Source organism: Ictalurus punctatus, chromosome 27, assembly GCF_001660625.3.
Source record: "Ictalurus punctatus breed USDA103 chromosome 27, Coco_2.0, whole genome shotgun sequence".
Classification (NCBI taxonomy): domain Eukaryota; kingdom Metazoa; phylum Chordata; class Actinopteri; order Siluriformes; family Ictaluridae; genus Ictalurus; species Ictalurus punctatus.
Window position 1 is genome coordinate 7627140 of NC_030442.2, and position 26387 is coordinate 7653526.

Consider the following 26387-nt stretch of genomic DNA (forward strand, 5'->3'; position numbering starts at 1 on the left):
TCTTAGGATTCCTATTAGGATTGCCCTGTATTTGGCTCCATCCATCTTGCTCTCCTCCCTGATCAGTTTCCCAGTACCTGCTGATGAAATGCATCCCCATAACATGATTCCTCCACCACTCTGCCTCACTGTGCAGATTGTGATCTCAGGGTTATCTGCCATGATTGGTTTCCAGAAAACATAGTGCTTTGTGCCAAATCCAAAAAGTTCATACTTGGTCTTAGCAGATTAGAGGACATTTCTCCAGTTGTTTGAGTCACCAACATTTGATTTAACCCCCCCAGTAATGCCTTTTTTCTTGCAGCTCACAAAGCCCAGGTTTGTAGAGTGCCTGAGCTATCGTTGTCCTATGAACAGCTTCTCCCATCTGAGATGTGGATCTCTCCAGCTCCATCAGTGCTATCCTTGGCCTAAAAGTTTTTCTGATGAATGGCTTCTTTACCAGGTAACACATTTTTCGGGGCACAGCCTCGTCTAGGGAGCATTATGGTTGTCATATTCCTTCCATTTGTTAATATTGGATTTAAAGTTGCTCTACATGCTGTTCAATGTTTGGTTGAATATTTCCATAGAACTTCATCCCGAATATTTATATTACATATATTAATAGAATCAAGTACAGGGCTACACAGATCCTTAATGAGTCTCAAAGAATCCTGGTGCACTGGATCTCTTCCCCAACTCCTCTGATATTAGAAACACTAAAACGTTGCTTTGCATCGGTTTAATTTCAGAACAGTGTTTGGCAAAATGTGTCCGTCTGTGCCAGTGCAGGAGGTGTGGTCTCTAAGGCGAATATTGTTTGTACATTTAGTTTTGTAATTTTTTGCATCCACTCAGTAGTAAATGATATTGCATTGAATCACTGGACACTTTAATGCCCCTTTTCCAATTCTGAGATGATACACACCCCCTAGTGGCACTACATATAATTCACTGCTATCTTGAGGTTAATAACGTCTTAGTTGCATAATTATTCTTGCAAATATTATACAATAGACATAACATGTTTATTTTCAAGTATTAGTGAAAGAACCATCTAAAATAAAATTCACTGACCTGCTGTTTTTCACTGAGATAAAATTTCAATAACAAAAAAGTATCAAAAGGTCATAAATTACAGACCATAATATATATAAATCATGATTCAAATAAATCTGTACATGACAATACATCTATGATGAAGCACATACATACTTATCAAAGGATCAAACATAGCACCGACACAGCCGAGGATCTATGAGGATATGGTTTAATTCTGCGCGTCTCCACGTGTTCCCTAATCAAGCACCATGCGTTATGAACACATCGACTATGAGGAGTCACACAGGAGTTGTACCTGGGCTTAAAGATTATTGAGTGGCTGTGAACTATCATAAATACATGAAGAAATCTTTTAATGTAAAGCTATCAGCTCTGTGTTCAGACACATTATTAATACAGGGATCAAGAGTTCGATGTTTAAATAACAGCTAAGGCCTAAGCAAAGTACTATTTAGTTGGGAATGAAGGAAACAAGTGCTATGAGATGTCTACTGCTAGACTAACCTGTACTAATTATGGGTTGTTTTCATTATGCATGAAGTCTGAAAGATCTTTTCACTTTTTCTACCACTGACACTGTACTGGGATTATCAGTGTTCGGTATGAACATTATAAAGTAATATAAAGTATCAGTATGAGAAACATACAGCTTTGAAGGGTCAGGCCATGGAATATCTAGAGGACGTAAGCGATGCATATGAAAAGAATACCAAAGCACTTTAGTGATCGTGTTTTATGTCTAAAATCAGTGTTCAAAAGCAAAATGCTTGAACTGCAACAAAATGCAGAAACTGGATTTATTAGCATTACTGCTGTTAGTATTTGTTTTAGTTGTTTTCTCAGGGTGGGGACCAATGGTCAAATAACACTTTAAATCTAAAGAAAGGAACTGATATTTTTAGAAGCTAAAAAAAAAAAAATTCACTCGTTGCCACAGCAACAATAACATGATGGCAAGAGTGGACATCTGAACGTTCCAGATCTACTTGCATAATCTTTCTTTTTGCTCGTGGATAATCAGGCAATCTCATGGCAACAGATGCCTTGTACATATTTCCTACACCGCCATCATATATACTCTATTCTACTTGTATAATATTTTAATCTAATATTCTAACATCCTGCTTTACTCAGTTATGCCAGAATCACTCCTCTTAAGAGATCTAATTGGTTCATTTACACATCATTACCTCACCATACTCCAGCCAGATTATAAACAGATCAGTTATTCAGAGGGAAAATGACCCGGATTAAAATTACCCAGAATTCTGGACCTGGTCCTACTTCAACATATTCACCGGACCGACGATCAAACTTAAATAAATGTCTAAAAACCCCACAGCCTGTAATCTGTTCACGTTAGCCAGCTTCTCCTTCTCCTTCCCCTCCGTCCAGAGGCAGGGTGAGAGGATGACGAAGGAGAGTTTTTGCTTTCCTGGTTCCTCTGTCATTCATTAGAGGAAGTTGTTAGAAATCTGACGCTGGTGTTCGAACAGGTCCTCAACCTCGGCGCTGTAGGCATCACCTATAAACAAGCAGGTAGGAACTCTCAGTATATTGGAGTTAAACACTAAATACTGACCAGATCATTAATATCACCAATATAATCAATTATCCTGACTGAAGAGAAGTGTAAGTAACATGCTAAGAAAATAATTCATAAATGTAATTACTGATTGATTTCAGAGAAAGAATTCACTCATGGATCCATGCTTCTAACTTAACTCCATTAGCATTAGTGACAGTTAAAACCAAATTTTGGTTAGTATTTCATTTCATTATCATTAGCAGTTTTGTGTAATTGATCTCTTTTAATGAAATGAAACCGTTCACTCACCTGCATGACATCCATACAGGTAGACTCTCCCACCGTCGTACCTGCACCTGCACCTCATGACGTTGTTCTGGAAGTCAGACTCGGCCATGTCCAGTGAGGGGTTTACTTCCACCTACAGGAAGCGAGACGAAATTATTGACCACAGCTATTTGGAGGAAAGGTATTTTAATAACCCCATCACATATACTGCAATGTACACACACACTGTTCGCTCCATTTCACACGGCTGATGGCCAGATCTGGCCTGTGCGTTTGTATACGCAGCCTATCATTAAGCAGTCGTGACTGCTATTGTTTTTTTGGGTTTTTTTTCCATCTCCCCATATACAGTACATTTATGTATGAGAAAGCAAGCCAAAATGACTTTTCCAGCGTTCAGTCTGAAACTTTATATTTAATAACACATTCTCATTTTTCCATGCAGAGAGGACCATGCATGTCCTCATAAAACTTTTTTAAAAGTCCAAGTGAGTGAAAGATTATATTTTAATTTATTACTGGGACACTTATTACTTCAGGCATTGCTACTGTAATCCAATATATATTTTTTTATTGCTTCCCAAGGTATTATAGAACACAAAACAGTCTCTGATTGTCATTCTCATGTCGAGAGATCTGTCTAATCTCAGAGAGTACAGGCAGATTGCAGTGCTGATTCCTAAATAACTGTGCAATCATGGAAGCTCGTCTCAAACCAGTCATGAGTAATGCGCTTAAATGTATGCTCCTAAATCTGGCACACCGCAGCCTAGGCCACTCTTTTACAGAGAACGCCCAGTGATAGCATGAAATCCACACATGCATGGAAACACACTCCCACTAACTTACTTTATTAGTGCGCTTTACAGCTCTTGCAAAGGGGGGTTTCATGGCAACCTAAAGTGAATCTTAACACACATCTGAGCATTACGTAAGGTCTCTGTTTGATCTGCACTGTAAACCATATCATAAAAGATGGTATTGTCATTGTCCCAGTCGGTTTTAATGCCATGTTTGTCACCATCCTGCCTCTGGGAAAAAGAAAGCATAGAATCTAGTGACTAAATTATAGTGATGAAATGAGAAACGTCCACTTCGCTGAACTGCAGCTAAATATGTCTGCTGTTTATAAAAAAAGGCTCACTGGTTAAAAGAGCATTAACCAGTAATGACATTACCTTAATTTGTCCCATTACACTTTTCTTTCTTTCTTTTTTTCTTCCTTTTTAACCCATTTTTTCATTGTTGTGGTTGAATTTGGGCTTCGCCTGAATGTCGTAATGAGAATATATGCTCTTAAAATTGCTTTCGGTTCAGAGAAGTAGACAAGGTGCAATGCTTTCACACGGCTGTAAAGCGCTGACTCACGGCCTTTTTCATCACCAGCCGTTTCTCTGAACTATTACAATAATAGCAGGGCTGAGGAGGCTTAAAACTGAGCTTGAATCCTTCCATTAAAAAAAGAAATAAAATCACTCAAACACGTGCAAGCATGCACAGACTCAATTAGTTTCAATTACTCTCCCTATCTGCACTCTGCATCACTGGAGAAACCTTCCAGTGTGATCCGCTCCCAAAAAACCTGAGGGTAAAAAGCCATTTTATAATGGTGCATGACTTTAGGATAAAAGCTACACAGCTGCATGCTAATTTTAAACCATCATTATTTATTTTTAGGGTTTTTTTTGGGGGGGGAGGGGGAAGATGACAAGGTTATTTTGGTTAATTTGGATTAGATGATTCATTTTCTTGCCCTGCTTTGAGGTTGAAAGGTGCAGGGTAAAGAAAGGAAAGTCTACCATGGCTCCTGAACCTGCATATACCATCTAATTAAAGAGGAATAAAGTGTCTATAAAGAAGGATATCCAGTGGTGGTGAAAACATACACAATACAGCACGGTTTTGCAACCTGAAACAGAAGGCATAATGGTAAAAGGACGTCTGCTGCGTATGAGACACAGACAGATAGACAGAGAGAAGAATAGGCAAGTCTGTGCATCAATTTCACAATGTGTTCATGTGTCGAACTGTCAGTGTAATTATCCGTCTACAGTGTAAATTGTGTCTAGTGAAACTGTGTGAAAATAAAAGCATACAGTTTTCCTATATTTTCAATAAAGGATTAAACACAACAGAGTGTGCGGTTATAGGAATATAATCAGACGTGGGTGATGTCACACGGCATTTCCTTCTCCACTGCACTGGACTGAATGATAAATTAATAGAGTGGCATGACAGAAAAATGTTCACCCTATCTTCTGAGTTTGACCCCTGACAATGCCACAGCAACCTGTGGTGTACAGTCTAAGAGAGCAAAATTGGCCATGTTTTGGGTGGGAGGAGCCACATACTCTCTCTCTGCCCTGTCAATCACAGTGACTCTAGCCAATCATGGGCGTCTGTGAGTTCAGGCATGTGGAAAGGGGTGGATAGTGCTTTCTTCTAAGTGTGTTATGCTGCTCCATCACGCAGCAGTTCGAAAAAAAATGTGGTTGGCTGCCAGGAGGAAGGACATGTTAGCCTTCACCCTCCTGGGTTCGTAGCTGTCATATAATAGGGGACACCTAATTGGTGGGTGGGAATTGGTAAAGACAAATTTAGGGATTTTTCATACAGAAAACTTCACATTAACTTCACAACTAGATGTTTTCCTTTGTTAAATAACAATATATTTTTTTTATTTGGTTATTAGTCATTACTTAACTATAATATATTCGAACGAGCCCATTAATATATGCTAATTTATCCTCTCTCACCTGCAACAGTCAAACAGGACAGTGTGTAAATAAAAAATAACAGAAATATCAGAGCATCACTTAACAGGGATAAGTAGTAAATAAGTAGAACATAATGTGTGACGCAATGTATTAAAATCCAGTCTTACTACAGGTCTTAGAAAAGAACAGTTATAAGGCAGATGCATGTTAGGTGCGAGTTTACCTGGAAGATGTAGTCTCCAGGCCTGACATCAGTCACGTCAATCCACTGGCAGTCAATATCATGGCGATACGTATCCCAGCATCCCACTGAAATGCCTTGATCTCCCATGTTATAGCAGGAATATCGCTTGTGCAGGCCTGTTGCCAAGGAGACGACAAAGAATATCTGTGTTTTTTTTTCTGTGACCGCATCATATAGCTCTGATGTAAACTTGAGTCATTTTCCTTCCATAAGCTTAAATGCTTACATGAATTTTCCACAAACGTTTAGATTGAGAGCTTCACATGCAGTTAAATAAAAAAGCTGGTAATTAAATTAAAATGCTTTAGTCACTAAGCAAATGCTATGCAGATTCCAGCATGGAATACAGACAAAGCCTTCATTTAAAGGAGTGCACTCCTACAGAGGCCTACACAGTGCTTAATTTATGAGTGGAAGCCAAGGCTACAACAACCAAATCAACACAATTTGAAATTTCATTATTGACTAGTTGGTGTACTTTATGAATCAAGATTTGGCACACACTACATTACTTCATGACACAAGTAGTGAAGCCATTTGATTCAATTAACTTGTACGTAGTTAAACTATTTTTGATTGTTACATTGTTTAATTTTCTAAACATACACAGTTATGTATTTTAATGTGTATTGTTTAGTTTATGTAGCATCCTAATTTGGTTCACAACAAAGGTGCTGGGAGTCAATTACAAAGAGTTCATTAACTGATTCCAGGCACTGAGTCAAATCCATAGCATTGGAGTCAATTCGACACACCGAAAAATTATCCATTTCATTAAATAAATTGAATATATATATATATATATATATATATATACACACATTTGCAACAAGTGTTTCAGTTTATGAGACAGCCAGTGGATATTGGCCTTTATTTTAAATCTATCTGGTCAAAAATGAACAAATTGGTAATTTGTGTTTGCTTGTATTTTTCTCATTCGTTAGTCGCTTTGGATAAAAGCGGCTGCTAAGTGAATAAATGTAAATGTAATGTAAATGTAAATCACAATGAAATGCAGGTAAGACATTTTTACATTGCTTGAAACACTGGTCCATTGGCCCCACTGACATAGTTCTAGAAGTACAGAATACTGTGACCTTACATGGGTTTGGGTGTCTAGCTTTAAACACTTGATAATATTCTCATGACACGACAGATAAATGTCAGTAAGTGACCTGTTATTTAGTTAAGCCTAGTTAAGGGTTCTGTAGTAGTATTAATGAATTGAAATACCGGAACCAATTTCTTTAAACAAAAATGTTTGGTATTTATTATATTTTCTTATTAACCCAGCCAAACAGTTCATCAGAAAAAAAAAAGAAAATTGAAAAAAAAGAAGAAAATAATAAGACACTAGATTTATAGATTTAAGTTTCAGCTCTAGTGTAACCTCAGTAGAAAACCCACCATCAGGGCAGAATGTGTCCTCCAGACAGAAGCTGGCTTTGTGTCCCTCTGCGATCTTTGTGCCGTTCATGGTCAGGAGGTCGTAGTGTGTGAACACCTCGATGCTGTGGTAGTGTCTTTGGAAACACACAAGAAACATATTTATAGTAATCTGCATTTGCAGTGTAATACTTTTTCTTCAAGCCTGCTCTTGTCAACTTCTAATGACCCAGAAGTGCGTGTCAACATTGTCACATGAGTGGCCACTTTCAGCACAATAAGAGCTGTCTATTATGGACAGTTGATTTTTCAGTCACCATTACCAACAAGAACAATGTGGCTGAAGTGATCCTTAGGTCATATTAGGTTAGCTGGTGTTCTTAACAGCTATCTTGCGATCTACTAATCATCTGATAGATTAAGGAGGTGGATGCATAATCCCAATTTGGAAGTGTCACACAAATGACCACTTCAGCAGGACTTTATTAATTGGATTTTTACAGTTTGAACACACATGACAAAAGTGTACTTAAAGCACTGCCCCATTTAGCTCCATAGTTAGTATATCCTAATGCTCAGAAATTGGAATTGCAACAAGCACTAATAGCACTGATTCAGCCCACTGGCACAGAATTCACACTTCACTCTATGAACATTTTCAGTGATAATAATGATAACAATAATAATGATAACAATAATGTTGCTGAAACTATTTTCTTAGGGATTTGGCTGGTATAACTGCTTTGAAAACTGATCAACTATCTTATTAGTTAGATGAGTGTGTTTAGTAGTAGTAGTAATAATAATAATAATAATAATAATAATAATAATAATAACACATTTTATTTATAGGCGCATTTCATGGCACTCAAAGACACCTTACGAGCAATAAAACACAAAACATAAAGTGGCAGGAGGTCATCAGTCTGGCCTAAAAAACACAGAGGCCCTCAATGCAAGCTTAAAAACACCACAAACAATAAAAAGATACATAGACCCAGTCACTGGAAAGCCTGTCTGAAAAGATGTGTATTGAGGCAAGATTTAAAAACAAAGAGTTTCACAGTTTCGGATATCCTGCAGAAGCAGCTTCCGTAATTGAGGGGCTGCGTAGATAAAAGCTCGAGACCCCACAGAGGACAAAAGTATGTGAGGGAGAACTAAAGTAAATGAAGATGATGATCTATGTGTACGGGTGGGAGTGTACATGGAAAGAAGATCGGACAAACAGGAAGGAGTTCGGTTGTGTAGTGCTTAATAGGTAAGAATCTTGAATTCAGTGCGTTGTTTAACAGGAACCCAGTGCAAATGTTAAAGGACAGGGGAATTGCGCTCGACCTAAGGAGTTCTAGAGACGATTGATTTATGTAAAAGTTTGAGAGGAAGACCATAGAGAAGAGAATTACAGTAATGTGTGATGTGACTAGGGCATGGACCATTAAGGCAGTGCTCCTTGTTGAGAGAGCTGGACGGAGACGGTTAATGTTACGTATATGGAAGCATGCTTCTGAGTAATATTATTAACGTGAGCTTCAAATGACAGAGTATTGTCAAAGATGACACCCAAGCTCTTAACCTGCGTAGAGAGGGAGTCTGGAGAATTGTCACTAGACGTAGAGAAACCATTTGACTCTGCAAGATTATTTTTTTGAACCAATAAGTAGAATTTCAGTTTTGTTGTTATTAAGTTTAAGAAAGTTGTTTGAAAACCAAGTTTTAATTCCAGACAGACAATTAGAAAAAGAGGGCAGAGGAAGAACACAAGTGAGCTTGGAAGACGGGTAGAGCTGGGCGTCATCAGCGTAACATTGGAAACGGAAGCTCCTTCCAAGTGGAAGGAGATAAATGATAAATAGCAGAGGGCCCAAGAATGATCCCTGTGGGACACCAGTAGTGATTTGGGATGGTTTTGATCGAAACTGCCTTAATTGTACAAATTGAGTGTGACCTAAGAGAGATGAACCAAGCCAAGGCAGTACCAACAATTCATATAGATTGTAATTTGAGTGTCTTTAAAAAAATCCCCAGTAAAACATGGTGCCAAAATAAACAATCACAATTATAAATACTTGTGGCTGACTCAGCTGATATGGTGGAGACCTGAATGAAGATAAAAGTTTTTATATTTAATAATAAATATAAATATAAAGATGCCCTTTATAAGGGTGAAGGAGACAAAAATGGAAATGATGAATGGGTGTTACGGTACATTCATTAAGCATCGCTGTTTGCGTATATTCTTTTTGGAACATAAGATATAGAAAATCTAGATATTTCTATATCTAGCTATAATAAGCTATTTGAAAATCTAGATATTTCTGTAACAATGGAAATAAACAAGACATTTGCATAATAGTGTAAGTGATACTTTGAATCATACTTCTACTATCTACTCTGTAGTACTGTTACATAAAAGACAGAGATGCGAAACAAAATGGCACGGATCTCTTTTCCTCCATTGTGCTCCGAGGCAGAGAGAAGGACCAGGCTGTGCACTCAGCTGACCGCAGCATCCTGACCACAGCTATAAAGAAACCGGACCGTGACGGAGCCATAAGAGAGCGAAAAAAAAAAACACATCTGAATGAGCTTTATGGTGCTGACACAGTCAGAGCTGCCAGGAATGTCTGAAGGGGTCTTTGTGGATTTAAAAAATTCTGTATTTCTATTTGCGTGCTGGTCTTTGTGTTGGTCTGCTTCTTATTATTTTTTGTGTTTAATAGATGCTGTTTTGTCAGTTAAAGTCCAGCACAGCCTTACTCCTGGAGCACAAACTAATCTTCAAACCAGAAGAACAACAACAAAAGATTTTTTAGAACTAAAATCTGTAGGGATTTTGGATTTAAGACGACACATATTCCATGCACTGATCCCTTCTACAAGCACTCGCATAGAAATTACAGGATGAAAACACGCGATCAAGGGCTTCTCTGTTTATCTGTATAATGGAAGCAGACATAATGGGTCTATGATCCAATCCTGTCTGTACATAAGGAACAAAAGGAGCATGGATACAAAAAGTATAATGTATTTTCTGGGCTATAAGTCTTCCTGTAATATAAACTGCAACCCTAAATTCTACCTGCTTGGAGGAACAATTTATTGTACACACCACTTCAGTGTATTTCTGTCATGTTTTATATTACTATAGCTTGGTGATTTCAGTTTACAGGCATGCTAATTCCATGTTTGTGTTCTTATAGAATTGAAGACTAACAAAAATGATAACACACGTCAGTTTTCTTTATAGTCTGGAAGTCAAATCACCTGCTAGAAAAAAAAAGCAGAAAAAACGTTCCACAATATGATGGATGCTGTCTTAACCGGGGTAAACTCAGTGATATTGAATGAATTTCTACAGTTAACTGCATCAAAGTCAACACTTTAGGAAAGTGCTCTTCCATTGCTGCACTCTTTGCCCTCTTTCCCCCTTTTTCATACTCTTACACTCGATTCTTATAGTTAATCCAAGTTCATGAGTCTTATAGCAGATTGATTGCAGACATTGCTTTTGCGCTCTTACCTGTGGCACTGGTGCCAGACCCAGGCATCACGTCCAGCCCGCGGCCGGAAGTCTGCACGTCCCAGGTTCAGGATCCGTGAGGAGAAGCGCAGCAGGCGCCGGTGGCCGTAGGGCCAGTTCATGTGGGCGGCCGAGGATGAGAGGCAGCGCTCCTCATGGGCACAGGTGAGCAGGTGAAGAGGACGGTCTTCCAGGTATGCTGACTCCTGGACCAGCTGAGCGTCCACTACCAAGTCCGGCGCCGCTGGACATTTCATTAAGAAAATTCATTAAGGCATTTTGTAGCATTTCATTTTCAACACAAACAGCAACCAACACAAATGTAAAAACAGTTGCTTTTTCGTACTATCTGTAATAACAACTACTATTATACGTACCATGCTAGTATACTAATATTGTATTGCAACAAAACAATATTTGTTTGTAAAAAAACAAACCCTAGGTCTAGCTGACAAGTTATCTAAAAAAGGATCGAAAGAAATAAGTCAAAGTTTTGCAATGACACTCTCCAGGCATGATTTGAAAAAGGAGAAGGAGAATGAGGAAAGTACTGATACGATCTACAAACTCTGAGGACATGAAAAAATTAGAGACAGTTATAAAGGTGGGTAAATGGGTTATTATTATTCATGTTTAAGTCACATTAAAAGAAAAGGATGCACACTTCTGAACTGAAACTATTAATATCTTCATTGGAATTGGGAAATGAAAAATGGTAAGAATGTCTACTGTATCTGTGACTGACTCACTTTCAGCACAGGTAACACCGGCTGCTTTGACTCCGCCTCCGCGAGGACAGTACACATATCCGTTCCTCCTACACTGCTGGATGGACATCTCTGTCCCAATACAGTGCGTCCCACTGAGAACAACTTCCTCTGCATCTGGGTTTCCAAACCAGTATGCAGTCTCCTGAATCACACAACACAGACAGAGCAAATTACTGACAGGTCAAAATTCTCTTGTATAATAAATTGCTACTGAAACACAAACATTCCCCCTCGTGTCAGTCTATAGTGCGAGTGGTATTCAAATAACGTGTAAGTATTTGTATGCCAAGTAAATAATTGCAAATGGAAATATTTCATGGCTATCATTAGGGCATGGTGATTTAAAACCACATGATATTCACATAGTGGCTGAGAAACTACAGTTAATACAGAGTGCCAAGACTATAAAACCAGCAATAACAAAATGGCCAAAAATGCCAAAGCAATTATGCACAGAACAACAAATATTCCAGACGAACATGCCTCAGAAGCCCAAACAGTATCGTGAGAGTTAGTAACCAGATTTACTCAACGGTATGGAGTCAAATGTAGCGTGACAATGAGCAGCATTCACTGGATGTTATCATGCCTTTTTCCACTCTCCCCTTCCTCATGAAATTAGAAGTCCAGGTATATAAAAATTCTAAGTGTCCTCATCCAGTGCAAGTTTGAAGAAAAACCCCACAACTATTTAAAGCTTATTTTCCCTCTGTGCTTTGCTACTTTTCTGCTATGTTTCCTTGGAAGTGTGGAGGCATTTCATGGAAAGTCTGCAATTAACTTCCACATGGGAAATAACACTGAAAAACAAATGCAGCGAGGATATAAACAAACCAGAGCACAGTGGCATGCTAGGCTACAAGAAATCTATTCCAGTTGTGTAGTGCAAGCAAATGTGCTTAGCCTGCCTGCCTGTGGATTTTGCTTTACGGGCAAACATGCCTTTGGCCTTTCACAGTGAGAATGGGAGGTGTGTGTGTGTGTGCGTGCGTGCGTGTGTGTGTGTGTTTTTATGGCCTCTGTGCTTTGTATCACCTCAGAAGGACACATACACACCCAAGAAAGTGTCAGATGTGTGTAGTAGGTCCATACCTGGTGAGCTGAGGATGCAAAGCCCATGCCAAGTTGTCTGCATACCACCATGGCCTCGTTAATGCCCCAGTTCTCACTGCACACTGTCCCCCAGCGCCCATCTATCAATACCTCCACCCTTCCTTCCATGGCATCTCTCCCCCCTGCCAAACGCACCTGAGAGAGAGAGAGAGAGAGAGAGAGAAAGAAAGAAAGTAGTGATAGAGATAGAAGTGAAAGTCAAAATAGTTTTATTACAAACAATCCTGCTTGTGTGTGTGTGTGTGTGAGTGTGTGTGTGTGTGTGTGTGTATGCCTCACCGTAGCTGAGAGGTCAGTTTTGGGAATGTTGCAGCGAACAGAAACATCCTGGCTGTGTTTGCAGGTATACAGTGGAACCTCCCGATATTTACACTGCCTTAAGGAACCCTCATGGCCTGTACACTGTACCGAGTTCATATGGATAGGACCCGTACCTGCAAGAGAAGATGCACATAACTCTAAGAGTATGGGATTTGTCTGGTATCGTCTGCTTTTTTACAGTAAAAGTTTTCCTTTTGGTTACTGTGGTTGAGGTTAGGGTTAGATTTAGGTGTAGTATTAAATAGCTGTATTAATAATTATGTCAGTGGAAGATAGTCTCAAGGATATTAAGACAAACGTGTGAGTTTGTCATTCTTTGTGTGTATAGTCAGGTTAAATTCCATATGATCTTGTCTAGTGTTTAAGGACCAGTGACAAGTTAATTCTCTAATCCTCACATTACACTAGTTCCCTGTTCAGCTGCTAGAAATAGTGATTAGCATGTTTTTCTTTGACCAGACAGCCACTGGGTTAGTCATAAAAAAAAAAAAAACAGATCAAAAATGGCACTGCTGTGATGTGGATGGGAGAAAAGCATGTGTGCAGTCGGCTTCCCTTACAAAATTACACCCCAAAACCCAGCGTAACGTTTAATGCTTCAAAATAGAAACACCGGGCACGATGGAGAGACGGGAAACAGAGTGCACAAAGACAGGAATCCCTGTAATTTACAGTACAGTTGGGTCATGATGTCATCAAGATGAGCCGAGGGTAAAAGGCTGCTTCTTTTCTACTCATAACCTTTACGCAGCTATCTTCCCGGGATGAGTAGATGCTGTCATTTGTATGCATATAATCCAAACTTCTAAGGGACTGAATAAAAGCATATGCACAATATAGCACACATACACAGGTGCATCAAACTGAATATTTTAGAACATATAGTGTTTTGAAAGGAGACTGAAAATGGATGATCAAAAAAAAATATATATATATATTTTTAAATAATGAAAAAAAAATATATATATATATTTTAAAGGCAAAATCTAAAAGAATCTTTGTCATGTCGTGAAGAAAGAACTTAGATAGGTGACCTCGGCGGGAGGGTGTTTTATCCAACCCAATGAAGCAAGCAAACATAGACACAGAAAGCACGTACACTGGTAGAACAACCTCCAAATCAAATATACAAAAAAAAAGTAAAAGAAAACACACACACACACACACACACACACACATTTTGGATGTCTACCACAGTATAGTGAGGTTGAAATGATAATAAATGATGAATGTGAATGTATAATTATAATGAATATGCTCAGTGCAGACTTTAATTTAAGCTTTAATTTAAGGTACTTACATCCAAATGACCAAAGGTAATTGGACGAACTAACAATCCTAAATTAAAATGTCATTTTTAATACTTGCCTAGAAATAAATGTCTATGGGTCTGGAACCCACAGACTGGTGATGATCTACAAGAAATATAATGCAGCATTCCTGCTTGTTCTTCAAGTGTTTTGCCTTCAGCAAGTAAAATGCATGTTCATCTGGATTTAGGTAAGGTGATTGACTTGGCCATTGCAGAACATTCCACTTCTTTGCCTTAAAAATATCTTGGGTCGCTTTTGAAGTATGCTTCAAGTCATTGTAGATCTGCACTGTGAAGCGCCATCCAATGAATTTTGAAGCATTTGGCTGAATCTGAGCAGATAATATACCCCTTCAGAATTAGTTCTGCTTGGAAAGAATTCTTCTATCACCCACCACAGTTGTTTTCTGTGGTCTTTTGGGCCTTTTGGTTTTTCTTGAGACTATACTATAAATAGCTGATCTGGCCACACCTAATGTTTTTGCTATCTCTTTCATGGATCTGTTTTTAATTTTAATGATGGCTTACTTCACTGGGAGTGACAGCTCTCTCGACTTTACATTAAGAGTTAACTGCAACAGCTTGCAAATGCAAATGAAACACTTAAAATCAACTCTAGACCTTTTATCTGCTTACTTGTAAGGTACATATTGTACAACACAACCCTGGCCATGAAACAGCTGAGCAGCCCAATTGTTCAGTTACTTTTGATCCCATAAAATGGAGAGGGGATTCCTACGACGTTCACCCCATTTGGATGTACACACCCTCAAATTAAAGCAGAAAGGCTGCATTTAAGGTTATAAATGAACATCTAATATGTCATGGCTCATGCAGCCAGTTTATGTAGGTGCTCAGCTGAATAAACTCCCAGTATAGAATGGTAACTGATCAAGAAGATACAGAAAAGTGATATGAATGGTTATAATTACTATAATTCCCTGCTATGAGCAATAGTTTGTTTTTCCTTCATTCTAGTGTGAGATTTAGAATTTGTGGGACATCATCCATGACAATGAAAGTATGCAGAACAGCCAGCTGTTTTAAAATGTGTAAGTTTGAAGTTGTGTATCATGATACTACTTTCTCACTTCCTGCTTACATACTTCTAGCATTTAAGAGAAGATCATTGAGGAAAAAAAATCTGGTTGAGACCACAGTGTTACATGAGCGGGAGCTTTTTACTTTCGTGTAAGCGAGTGGTCAGAAATGAAGTTTAAATAAAGGCTGGTGGACTTCCCTGGTTAGTTTTGTTGTAGTTTAAACTTGTTTAACCCTCCTATTATGTTGGGAAAAAAAGTTACATCCATTATGTTCTGGGTCAAAATGACTTCCACAGTTTAAATATACACCAAAACAGCAAAGAACAGCTTAAAAGAGTAAACCTTTATTGTGGCTTGTCCGAGACAGGCCATAAGAAGAAATATTTTTATATAAGGTGAATAATAATAAGGTGAAAATAAAGATAAGTTAAAGGGGAAAAAACACGTTCTGGCATGTGGGCTACATCTCGGATTAATGAGACTTGAAGAGATGTTTGATGTGGCCTGAAAGTTTCCACGTCGCAAATCTCATGCTTCTGCCTGAGAGAAGGGAAGCATGCACATCCATTTGGTATATATAACCCTAAATGAGGAAAGTCAAAAAATTTCAAAGAGAAAAAAGAGATTAACCAGTATTTCAGACATCTGAAATGTGGAAATGAGTCAGACTGACCCATAACATAATAGGAGGGTTAAACCTGTCTGTTTGTATTTTGGGAAATAGAACCAACTAAATGTCCTATAAAATAACAGTGCTGCACATATCCCTAGTTGAGACCAATTATAAACTTGAGTAATATGGTGAGAAGATTTCACATTTAATTCATTTATTCATTCAGTAACAGCTTTATCCTGGTAAGGGACGCGGTGTATCTGGAGCCTGTCCCACTTAAGTGGTGGAATTCAACCTGGATGAGATGCCAGTCCATCTGAGAGCATGATACACACACATTCACACACTCATTCACACTGATGTAGGGGCAATATATCATAGCCAGTCCTACCTGTAGTCCTACCTAGCATACCTACCTGTATGCTATTGGACAGTGGGAGGAAATCAGAGTACCAGGAGGAAAACCCACACACACAGACAGTAATCTGAGCTCAGGATGAAAATATATATACCACAAACAAAAAAAAACCCATTCCTGTTTCAGCCACGCCCACTTTGGGGTTAAATCTTACTATTGATACAAATATTTGGAGAACTAAACAAATAATACAGATACAGATAATGGCATTGCATTACACTCCTACTGAATCGGTCACAGGACTTTCTAGAGGGCAGAGAAGTATGTGTCCTATACCATATTCAGACAGGATTCTTATTTCTGTAAAATGTTATAAAATATTCGTGTGTTTCTCGCAACTTCTTTTTCTACAAACTCAGATGCTTGTGTCACACTGATATGTTCACATGTCTGCATTCGAAATATATTATAAAACTGCAATCTTCTTATGGTGGTGTATGTAATTATACTGTACGTAAGGTTTTTACAAGCTGTGTAACACTATTTTTCTCTTATTTTTGTCTTTTCTTCTAAGCAGCTCCTGGTCCATACGACAGACAAAACTGACGATCTACAGCAACAATATTTTTATAGAACCATCCATTATTTTTTGATTGCTGGAAATACTTTGCCATAATCTTCAAGCAAAATGAATATATGCATCAAGAAGCAGCACTAAAAATGTTTTTACCAACGCAAATGCTGCAAAAACACATAGATTCAGTATCCAGATGGGACTAAAATTATCACCGCACTATTATGTGCATCAAAAAACAGTAGGTGATTCCAGCTGCAATTTACTCAGTGGAAAAGGGAGAAAAACACTGACATCGCCAGTCTGGACAGGAATAAAATCACTGAAGACCACCTGTAACAGATGGAATTACCCCGGCTCCCAATGTAAAGCAAACCCTGTCTGAATTAATGCTTTAAACATTATTTGAGCTGGACTTCTTTTACTAGAGGAGGTCCAGTAATGCAATTTGCACAAAATTCTGATGAGTCAGTTTGGACAGAATGTGCAGAATTTGTCTGTGTAATTTGCAGAAATTACCACAAATAACCCAGACACGTCACTGTCCGATGTACCTATCAGCATTATGCGACAGGTGATACCAGACAATAACAATCATTTTACTGATTGAACACATTTCCATGAGGTTCTTTCAAACAGCACTGTAACTACTGTGGAAGTTCTGTTTCACGAATACTAAAGGTAATTTGCTACTGAATTATTACTTGTAAAAACTACCGAAGTTAAGTCTGAGGTCTCATCTGTAATCATTTAAAATACACCTCTTTTGACAGACTAATCTCAGATATGGTTTTATAGCACAGAAAATATGGCAACTGTAAATTCCTATAAAGATTGTGTTACAGATTCGATTATTTGTTTGTATTTATTTATTTATATTGATTAATTATTTACGAACAGAGTTTTGCTTGTATTCCTGAAGTTTCTGATCTTCTGTGAGCAGTAATGAGGCTCCTGCTGTTCATGTCTGTGTATGTATGATATGATGTTTCCTGTTCCCTACAAGGAACTGGAAACCTAATTAGGATCAAAGTCAACCCCATAAACATACTCCTGCATCACTGAGATGCAGATACACATTTGCTTATTTGTTTTTCTAGCTCCTTTCAAAGACACATTTGAGCTGAAAAGAACCATTTGTGAAGTCTGTTCCTCTTTCTTTCCCTTTGGCCATTGTTTCATTTCAGTAATTCTAATAGAAAGAGCAGGAATGTTTTTGCTATTAAACTTGGTCCTATACTCCTTTTATATTGTTCTCTTTTATACATAATGCAAATACATGATTTCTCAACCTCACCAGTTTTTCTGGTGTTATTTTACTGATGAATCAGAGTACAGGTTTGTGGTAACCCAAATAAATGTGTCCTACCTTGGCCCAAGTGTGCACCACTCAGGGCCTCTTTGGCAGTGCCGAAGCCCAGCTCCCTACACACTACGCTGGCAGCTGTCAGGTCCCACAGGTGATCACAAACCGTCCCCCATTTTCCCTCTTTCAGCACCTCCACACGTCCCTCTCCAAGCCTGGGGCCTGCTTTCAGACGCACAGTCTGCTTGAAGATACAAATACATGCTTTGTGAGGAAACCTTTCAAAAGCTTTTAAGAAAATAAAAAAAAGATACTGGAGGCAAAATGTGAGCATACATGATGCTATTTTAGTTTTTTATCTATTAACATACACTTGTGATAATAAAGGAACATCTGTGAAGACCAGTACATTAAATGCTTTGTTAAAAAAAGAAATTTCTTCATCCTTCTTTATAGGAGTGCAAACTTTGCATTTTATGGTACTAATAAATACACAATCTTGTTTTAGAAATATAATTTCCAGAGGAAAATAACAAATGACAACTACTCACATTACAGTATCTCAGTATTTTGTTTTACTATGCTATGTTTAGTAGAATTTGATCAAAGTCCTTTTATGTTAATGATAATACTTCTAATTTTACCCCGATTTTAGTTTATGTGTAATATTCAGCTTCACTAAATTTATTTTGGTTGATATTACAATATTAAAAAAGGGGCAACTTTTAACTAGCAAATCAGTTAAAAGCTTCAGGAAGCAAACTCCATTTCTTTGGTAAAAATTTATTAAAGTAAATCTTATGTTCATTCATTTGTAAAAAGTACAAAAATATGTGGACACCCCTACTAATTACTGAGCTCTGTTTTTTTTTTTTTTTTGCCACAACCATAGCTATTCAAGCACTTATCCAGGCAATTCCCCTAGACAAACACTGGCAGTAGAGTGTGTCATACTGAAGTGCTCAGTGAATTTTTTTGTGAAATTTCTGCCCTGCTAGATCTGCCCCAGTCACCTTTAATTGCTATTATTGTGAAATGGAAGTGTCTAGGAACAAAAGCAGCCAAACAGCCTCTGGAAGCAACATCAACACAAGAAGTTTGCATCTGGAGCTTCATGAAATGGGTTTCCATGGCTAAGCAGCTGCATATAAACCTAAAAACACCAAGTGTCTTGTGGAGTGGTGTAAAGCACTGGACTCTGGAGCAGTGGAAATGTGTTTTCTGGAGTGATTAACAACACTTCACTATCTAGTAGTCTGATGGAAGAATCTGGATTTGGTGGATGCCAGAAGAACGCTATCTACCAGAATGCATAGTGTACAGTTTGGTGCAGGAGAGGTAATGGTCTGGGGCTGTTTTTCAGGGTCTGGGCTTGGCCCCTTAGTTCCAGTGAAGGGTAACGTTAGTGCTACAGCATGAAAAGATATTTTAGGCAAACATATGTTTCTGAATTTGTTGCAACAGTCTGGGGAATGCCCTTTCCTGTTCCAGCATGACAATGCCCCTGTGTTCAAAGACAAGGTTTGAAGAGTTTGGTGTAGAGGAACTCAAGTGGCCTGCACAGAGCCTTAACCTCAACCCCACTGAAAACCTTGAGGATGAATTGGAATGGCGATTTCGAGTCAGGCCTTCTCATCAAATTCACAATCCACAAAAAGGAAAAATTCAAAATCTCGCAGAAAGTGTTTCTAGAAGCGTAGAGGCTGTTATAGCCACAAAGGGGAGGCCAACTCCATATTAATGCTCATGGCTTCGAAATGGGATGTCCCACAAGCTCATATAGGTCTAATGGTCAGGTGTTCACATACATTTGGCCACATAGTGTATTATTATAATTGACTGCTCGTGATGAGCAGGTGTGCTCACCTGGGAGGAGGGCGGAGCTTGAGGCTGTCCAGAGGTGGACAGACGGGAGAATTGCGGACCAGGTACACAGCGCACCACAGCATGCATCCCACCATTACACGGCACTTCACTACGTGCGAAAGACAGCTGAGTCTGACATCGTGCCAAGGAGTTCTCGGCTCCTGAGCACTTCACCTTCTCCACCCAGTAGCCCTTCTTACTGACTGTAGACCTGTGAGACAGACAGAGGAAGTCAGATTTTAAGCATTTCAATAATGTGCACATTACAAGATGAATAAAAGTTCATAACTTACCGCATGGCTGGATCCGCCATCTTGGATTCCCACTGTTTCCTGAGAGAGAAAAGATTCAATAAACCATGAAATAACCAGAAAAATATACACTGACACTTCATACCAAATTTGAGCTCAATAAATATGTTCCTACGCATAAAGACAGGCTGGTAAACATGGTGTATTTTTGTGTGTTTATGTTAGGTGAAGTGCCACCAGTCCAAGATTTAGTGATTCAGACTCTTGTCTCCATGTCTTTGCCTTACAGGCAGGACTTCCAACTCCACATATACACTCACACACATGCACACACATCAGCAGAGTGCTAATTTACCTTATGGGGTCAGCTAAATAAATAGAAGCTGTATATATATGACATAGACAAAACAAGCTGAGGAGGTCTGGTGGTTTCGTGGATCCCAAACAGCCTTACAGAGATCTCAGTGTTCCCTGCTTGCAGCCAGACACCCCCTGTGTCTCTTTTTCTCCCCCTGTCTCTTCCCTCTCTCATTCTAGCATTTTTCTTATTAGTAAAACACCTCTGTCACAGTAGAAACAGCACTATACATGAGCATGGAGTAAACATGTAACGAAGGCATACACAAGATGTATCACCCAAGATGTGTTTGATGCTCTTTAGTTTTGCACTGGAGCTACAAGGCTTATGTAGCTAATAATTAACAGATAAATTATAGTAGATCTCAAAATCTTTTTCATAAATACATGCACATGTCTTCATACAGTCGCTTCAAACGACATTCAACAGAGCTTATTTTTCTTTCTTTCTTTCAGCTTTTCAGCATAACTGAACCCTTGAACGTTAGTGGCTTATTTTATCCCAATGAGTGTTTGTTAGTTCTTCATTATAGTACTGGAAAAAAAAAACATTTTAAAGGACACTGTTTGGTCACATTTTTCACAAAACAAATTAACCTTTCAATTATCTAACAACTGTAGATCACAAACTACAGAATTTAAAAGTCTGTTTTAAAGAGTTGACTCTGGCTACGATTTCCAGTTGTTAGTTTGCACTATGGGTGCAGCCATGACAGTGACATCATGGAGTTTCAATTCAAAGAAGTCAGAGAGAAAGTCTGATTCAGAGTGAGAATTACTGCGACTGAGTGCCGTTCATATCAAATTTAACCTGTTTGGTAAAGAATTTAACAACATATTTTGACTTCTGTTACTTGATAGCAACAGTAGCCTCATAGCTCCTGTGAAGAAGCAAAAGTCACACAACAAACATGCCTTGGTTGATTGGCTTGAGTAGGAAAATTATGTCAAAACAGCGCTATACGTGTCAAAACCATCCCTTCGGAAAACATCTTAAGCTCTTTTGTGCCCATTTAACTAAAAGAAGCAGCCGTGCAGGAGCCATGAGAGACTGCAGGAAGCTGAGACGCTAATGGGTATTTAAGCTAAATATAAGCACAGGCTACTGATGATTTCAAGCCACCAGTCTGGTGCTGATTGGGAGCCACACACCACATAATGGATGGAAGGCATGATGGTGCTCCATATAGGGTTAACAGGGTTACAACAGAGCTGTCTTGAGTAAACTAATCCTAGACTGTCACCTTTTAGTCTGAAGCTAAAAGGAAACTCTTAATCTAGCTAGAAATTATACATATCATGCTAATACAGGACACTATTCATCAAACAATGTCAGGGCATTATGTTCATTTACAGGCCTGCATCTCAGGTTGTGCCACACACACACTGCCATGAGAGAAGCAAGCCTCACACACACTGCTGTCTACCCAGGAGATTCACACACATCATGTGTGTGTTGGTGGTCTGGTCTGGTTTAGGCCATGGTTTTTGCAGAAGTGCTCATTTGCCACTTGTACACCTACGAGAGGTTTTCATGAGCTGCTCACAAAGAACTGGAGAACTTAGAAAGAAAAGGAGAGGAAAAGAGTTTAGAAAAGGTTCAGTGGAAGTGAAGTCATTTTCGAAATATAGCCCCTGGGAAAGTTCATCAAGGGCACAATGGCAGAAACCCTCAAACCACGGACTTACTGAGTCATTGCTAATTTCTTTAGTGGCTGATCTGTGTTCGGGAGGAGAGATGGCTGTATTACCCTTGCTTTAATGTGGTTTCACAGTAAGCATGACTGACAGGAGACACTGTCTGTGTGAGTGGTTTTGCATTTAGTGTGAGAGGGGGAAAGTTTTGTAGGGGAGAGGGGGAGAGTTTTGTAGACTGTAGTAACGCAGGTGCAAATGACATTAATCTGACCCTGGAGCACCCTGTTTGCACCAGACAAGTAGTGAAAGTATGAAAATGATCCTCCACTACTTTAATTGCAGTCACTTAAGATCATAGACACATTTCTGAGCATGTGAATCAGCGTGGAATTGTGAAAGACTTACACAACACATACTACTTTTGCCCTGACACCACTACTTTTAAGAGCTAATTTTAGGCAAACATCTACTTATGCCTTTATCTGACTTATACCTTGTATATCTATATCCATACATGCACAGTACTAGTGACTGGAGGGTTGTGGTTTCAAAGGTCAGCGGGGCAGAGAGACATTGTTGGGCCTTTGTTCTTGGATTGTATTCTGCCTCAGCTACTTATGCCTTTATCTAAGATGGATGTCTCTCCTCACCTCCAAATAAAACGCCAGTAGCTGGATTGGCAAAGACAGGTAGGTAGGTAGGTAAATAAGTGTGAATGTTCATGGACCCTTGTGCTCTGAGGGTGAATTCCTGCCTTACACACAACATTCCGGGGGTAAGCGCTGGATCCTCTACGACACCGAGCAAGCTAAATCGACTGTACTGTATATTAGTGAAGCACTTGAATTACCAAACTATGTAGCTGGTTGTTTCTGTTGTTTTGTTTTGTTTTTCAGTTTGGTTAATGTTTCACTTCAAGAGCAAAGTTGCATTATGTGGAATTTATGGGTTAAAATTCAGGGCTCACCTACTAGTAGCTACATCATCCTACAAAATATAAACAGTGTTGTTTCTTACTAACTAGCTATATCAACTTCCTGTCAAATATTGAAACCGCTATTTCATCAGTTTACTCCATTTTATCAAATAATGCTCCATTAATTTCTCCACGAATGAGCCTAGACGGTCACAATAACGCCTGCTCAATCTAGATTACATTACAATGTTTAAAATCAGCAATAATATCCAATCAGTGTCATCCAGACTTATATTTGGAAATATTCTGCACTTTCAAACACCAACTGTAGATATGCACAACAGCCATCCAGCACAAACAAGAATATTTATACCCTACACCAAGAGAAATTGCAGGAAAAATGGCCTGGATTCAAAATTCTTATGGTTGCCCCTCATACATGTAATGCCTCCCAAAATGTGACTTGTGATGGAAAGAAAAACCACACTAAATCCTGCCTGACACTTAAAAGTCTGACAGCATTAAAACGTGACCCAGACCATCCTATTCAGTTTAGGAGTCAAAATCCCACTTCCACCACCACAGGCGGCCCAGAGGAGTTCATTCTGGCATAACTTTTTCTAAATGTTCTAAAACGTGTCTAAGAAACACGTGCTCTTTCTAGAGAATAGCTTAGTCTGTTCTTCAGAAAAGTAAGGACTGCTGAAAGGAAGGCTTTTGAATAGATAGGTGTTGCTGTATTTAGCCAGCCAAAAATGCAATGTACTGGATGCAACCACAAAGAAAACAGTGTCAATCTTCAATATTTAGTAAAGGGGATTTAATAAAATGTTGGGCATTTAAATTGGCTACATAAACACCATCCAAAAGGCGAGAAATGGCTTTTCTTCTCTCAAACACAAACCTTTCTTTAACCAAAATGATGGCAAGAGAGCGCTGAGGCTTTAACGGCCACATGGGCGAGGTCCTGTGCTGACACAGCCAAATCGAACACGGCTATTAAAACGCAGTCAGAGACGTTGCCGCAGGATACCACCTTATAATTACTGGAGTTTGAGCAGTGCGTCCCGGCCTGAGAGGAACACAGCTCGGAGCTCAAAGCCGAGACGTGACACGAGGCCGGAAGCCTGAACCGCGAAGAGAGTAAACCTCAGAGAACGGACATCAGACTGTTCAGCAAAAAGACAAAAGTACAACACGTACTTGATCTAGCCAAATATTTAGATGATCCAAGGTTTCATATTATTTTATAGTATTTTAGTTTGTCATTTTTTGAGTATGCAAATTCTTGTTAATGGATGCTGTGCTGTGTTTTCCATTTCTGGGGTTCCTTCTAACATGTTGCATCTTTTAATGATAGCGTCAAGCTACCCATGCAGTGTTCCCTGGGTTCTAACAGAATCAGCGGAGATGATAAGCGTAAGACATGTTCTGTAGCTTACTGTTACACAATTATGACATGATCAGTTTGAGCATCTTTGCAGATTATTTGTTTATACTTCCAATGCTAATGCTAACGAGGAATTTTGTGATTTTGGCCCAAAGGTGACCTACAGTCTGGAGGACTATCACCAGCATTATAGTCCATCACAAATCAGCCATTTTCCAACATCCCAGATCCAAGACTGTTCTTGCAGAATGTAATCACAGAAGCATATGTACGGCATTTAGTTGAACACGTATGTTGAGAAAATCCGGCCTGCACATCAAACTGTGTGCATAAACCAGGAATAAAAACCTGTCAGAAGATGATATATATCATGTCTAAATATACAATTCAGTCAACAAAATCTTGTTTTAAAATCGAATTAAACTGTGCTAAATTTATCAAATATCATGGTACACGGTCCTGTAATTACATATTCCAGTCACATAAAACAGACTTACTATCATCTCTCTCCAAAAGTACAGAAGTTTTGGAGGCAGCTACAAACACATAAACAAATAAACAAGGCCAAATAGGCTATACTGTCATCCCACAATGACCACAACTAAAAGAAAGTGATACCGGTCACGCAGAGATTGGATTTTAGATTGGATTTTAGTGAACTCTGAGGTGCGATGGTTCATTTTTAGATTGAATGGACAGTATGAAAATGGGTTTACACTTAAATGGGCTTACTGTAGCTACTCGGATGCTGAAAATTTGTCCTAATAGTAACCAACGTTGGAAATCAAAACGTTTTTTGCTTATAACCTGGATAAATAACATGGACGGAGAATACAAGAATTAGTCTACTTAAACACATGAATAAATATAGAGTTATTCATACTTGCTTATGTAGGACAGTAAAGGATAATGTTCTGCACTAGTTACCAGAAGGTTCTGAGATTAAATCCCAGGACTACCATAGAACCACTGCTGAATCCATGAACATGACCCTGAACTGCTTCAAAGGTGCTGTACCATGGCTGGTCCTGCACTCTGACCCCAATTCACTTACAAGTTCCCAAGTAATTTGTTGTATTATATACTTTTTATATGTGCAAAGACAAAAACAGACCACTCCACTGCATTTATATTATAGCTCATTAATTTAGTAAGATTACACATGTTTAAAGTCTAAATGAACTATAAGTGGAAAAAAAACACCAAATCACTGACTTTAATAATAAAATAATATAACCAGCTCGATGGAAACTTGTGTTCATATTTGAACAGATTTGAACATTACATATAACATGCCTCATTACTTTTAAGACTAAAGTGAGCAATTCAAGTATATTAATATTTTAATTCTGTTTGATACTTTGCGCTGGATGCTCAGAGGAATATTTCTTAAATGGGTTTCTTTGTATTATGTAATGGTGCTACTTTGTCTCCTGCCAAAGTTTGGCCATTTAAGCTTCAACAAACCTGGTTAGAACAACAGCTTTGTACTGTAATCTAGACCTTAGTCTTCTTACTTAGTATAACTTTAATTTAGTGGTTACATTCAATGCCATTTTTATTTCTGGTTCGCATAACAAGGTATTTCTGGACAGAATTAACATGCACTTTCTCCGGGCATAATCATATGTTATAGCAGCAGCACTCAGTGTGCTTCCTTTCCATGTGGGACTCATGAATGGTCACTAAGATATTATATAATGATTGTGTTTATATATGGTCACTATCCAATTTTGGCAGTTAACAGATTATTCAAATGGTCATGTAAACAGCATACTGTAATATCATATATCAAATTAAATCTATTAGCATATTTCTTAGAAATGAGA

The 26387-nt window shown here is 38.6% G+C and overlaps 1 protein-coding gene across 2 annotated transcripts in view; it reads right to left on the bottom strand.

Annotated features, from left to right (window-relative positions):
• Window positions 1-944: 944 nt before the first annotated feature.
• LOC108259380 (lysyl oxidase homolog 4) overlaps window positions 945-26387 on the bottom strand; it is a 36712-nt gene continuing 11269 nt past the window's right edge. Inside the window, exons 5-15 of one of the 2 annotated variants that reach the window (XM_053676538.1) lie at window positions 20300-20338; window positions 20007-20217; window positions 18204-18381; window positions 12893-13047; window positions 12593-12748; window positions 11480-11642; window positions 10731-10974; window positions 7229-7344; window positions 5801-5937; window positions 2882-2993; window positions 945-2569 (exon numbers count right to left, since the gene is read on the bottom strand). In XM_053676538.1, the coding sequence (XP_053532513.1) occupies window positions 2499-2569; window positions 2882-2993; window positions 5801-5937; window positions 7229-7344; window positions 10731-10974; window positions 11480-11642; window positions 12593-12748; window positions 12893-13047; window positions 18204-18381; window positions 20007-20217; window positions 20300-20338 (1582 nt within the window). In that variant the 3' untranslated portion in view covers window positions 945-2498. Of the gene's footprint in view, window positions 2570-2881; window positions 2994-5800; window positions 5938-7228; window positions 7345-10730; window positions 10975-11479; window positions 11643-12592; window positions 12749-12892; window positions 13048-18203; window positions 18385-20006; window positions 20218-20299; window positions 20339-26387 lie in introns of both variants that reach the window. The other variant, XM_017458832.3, reaches the window with a different exon arrangement.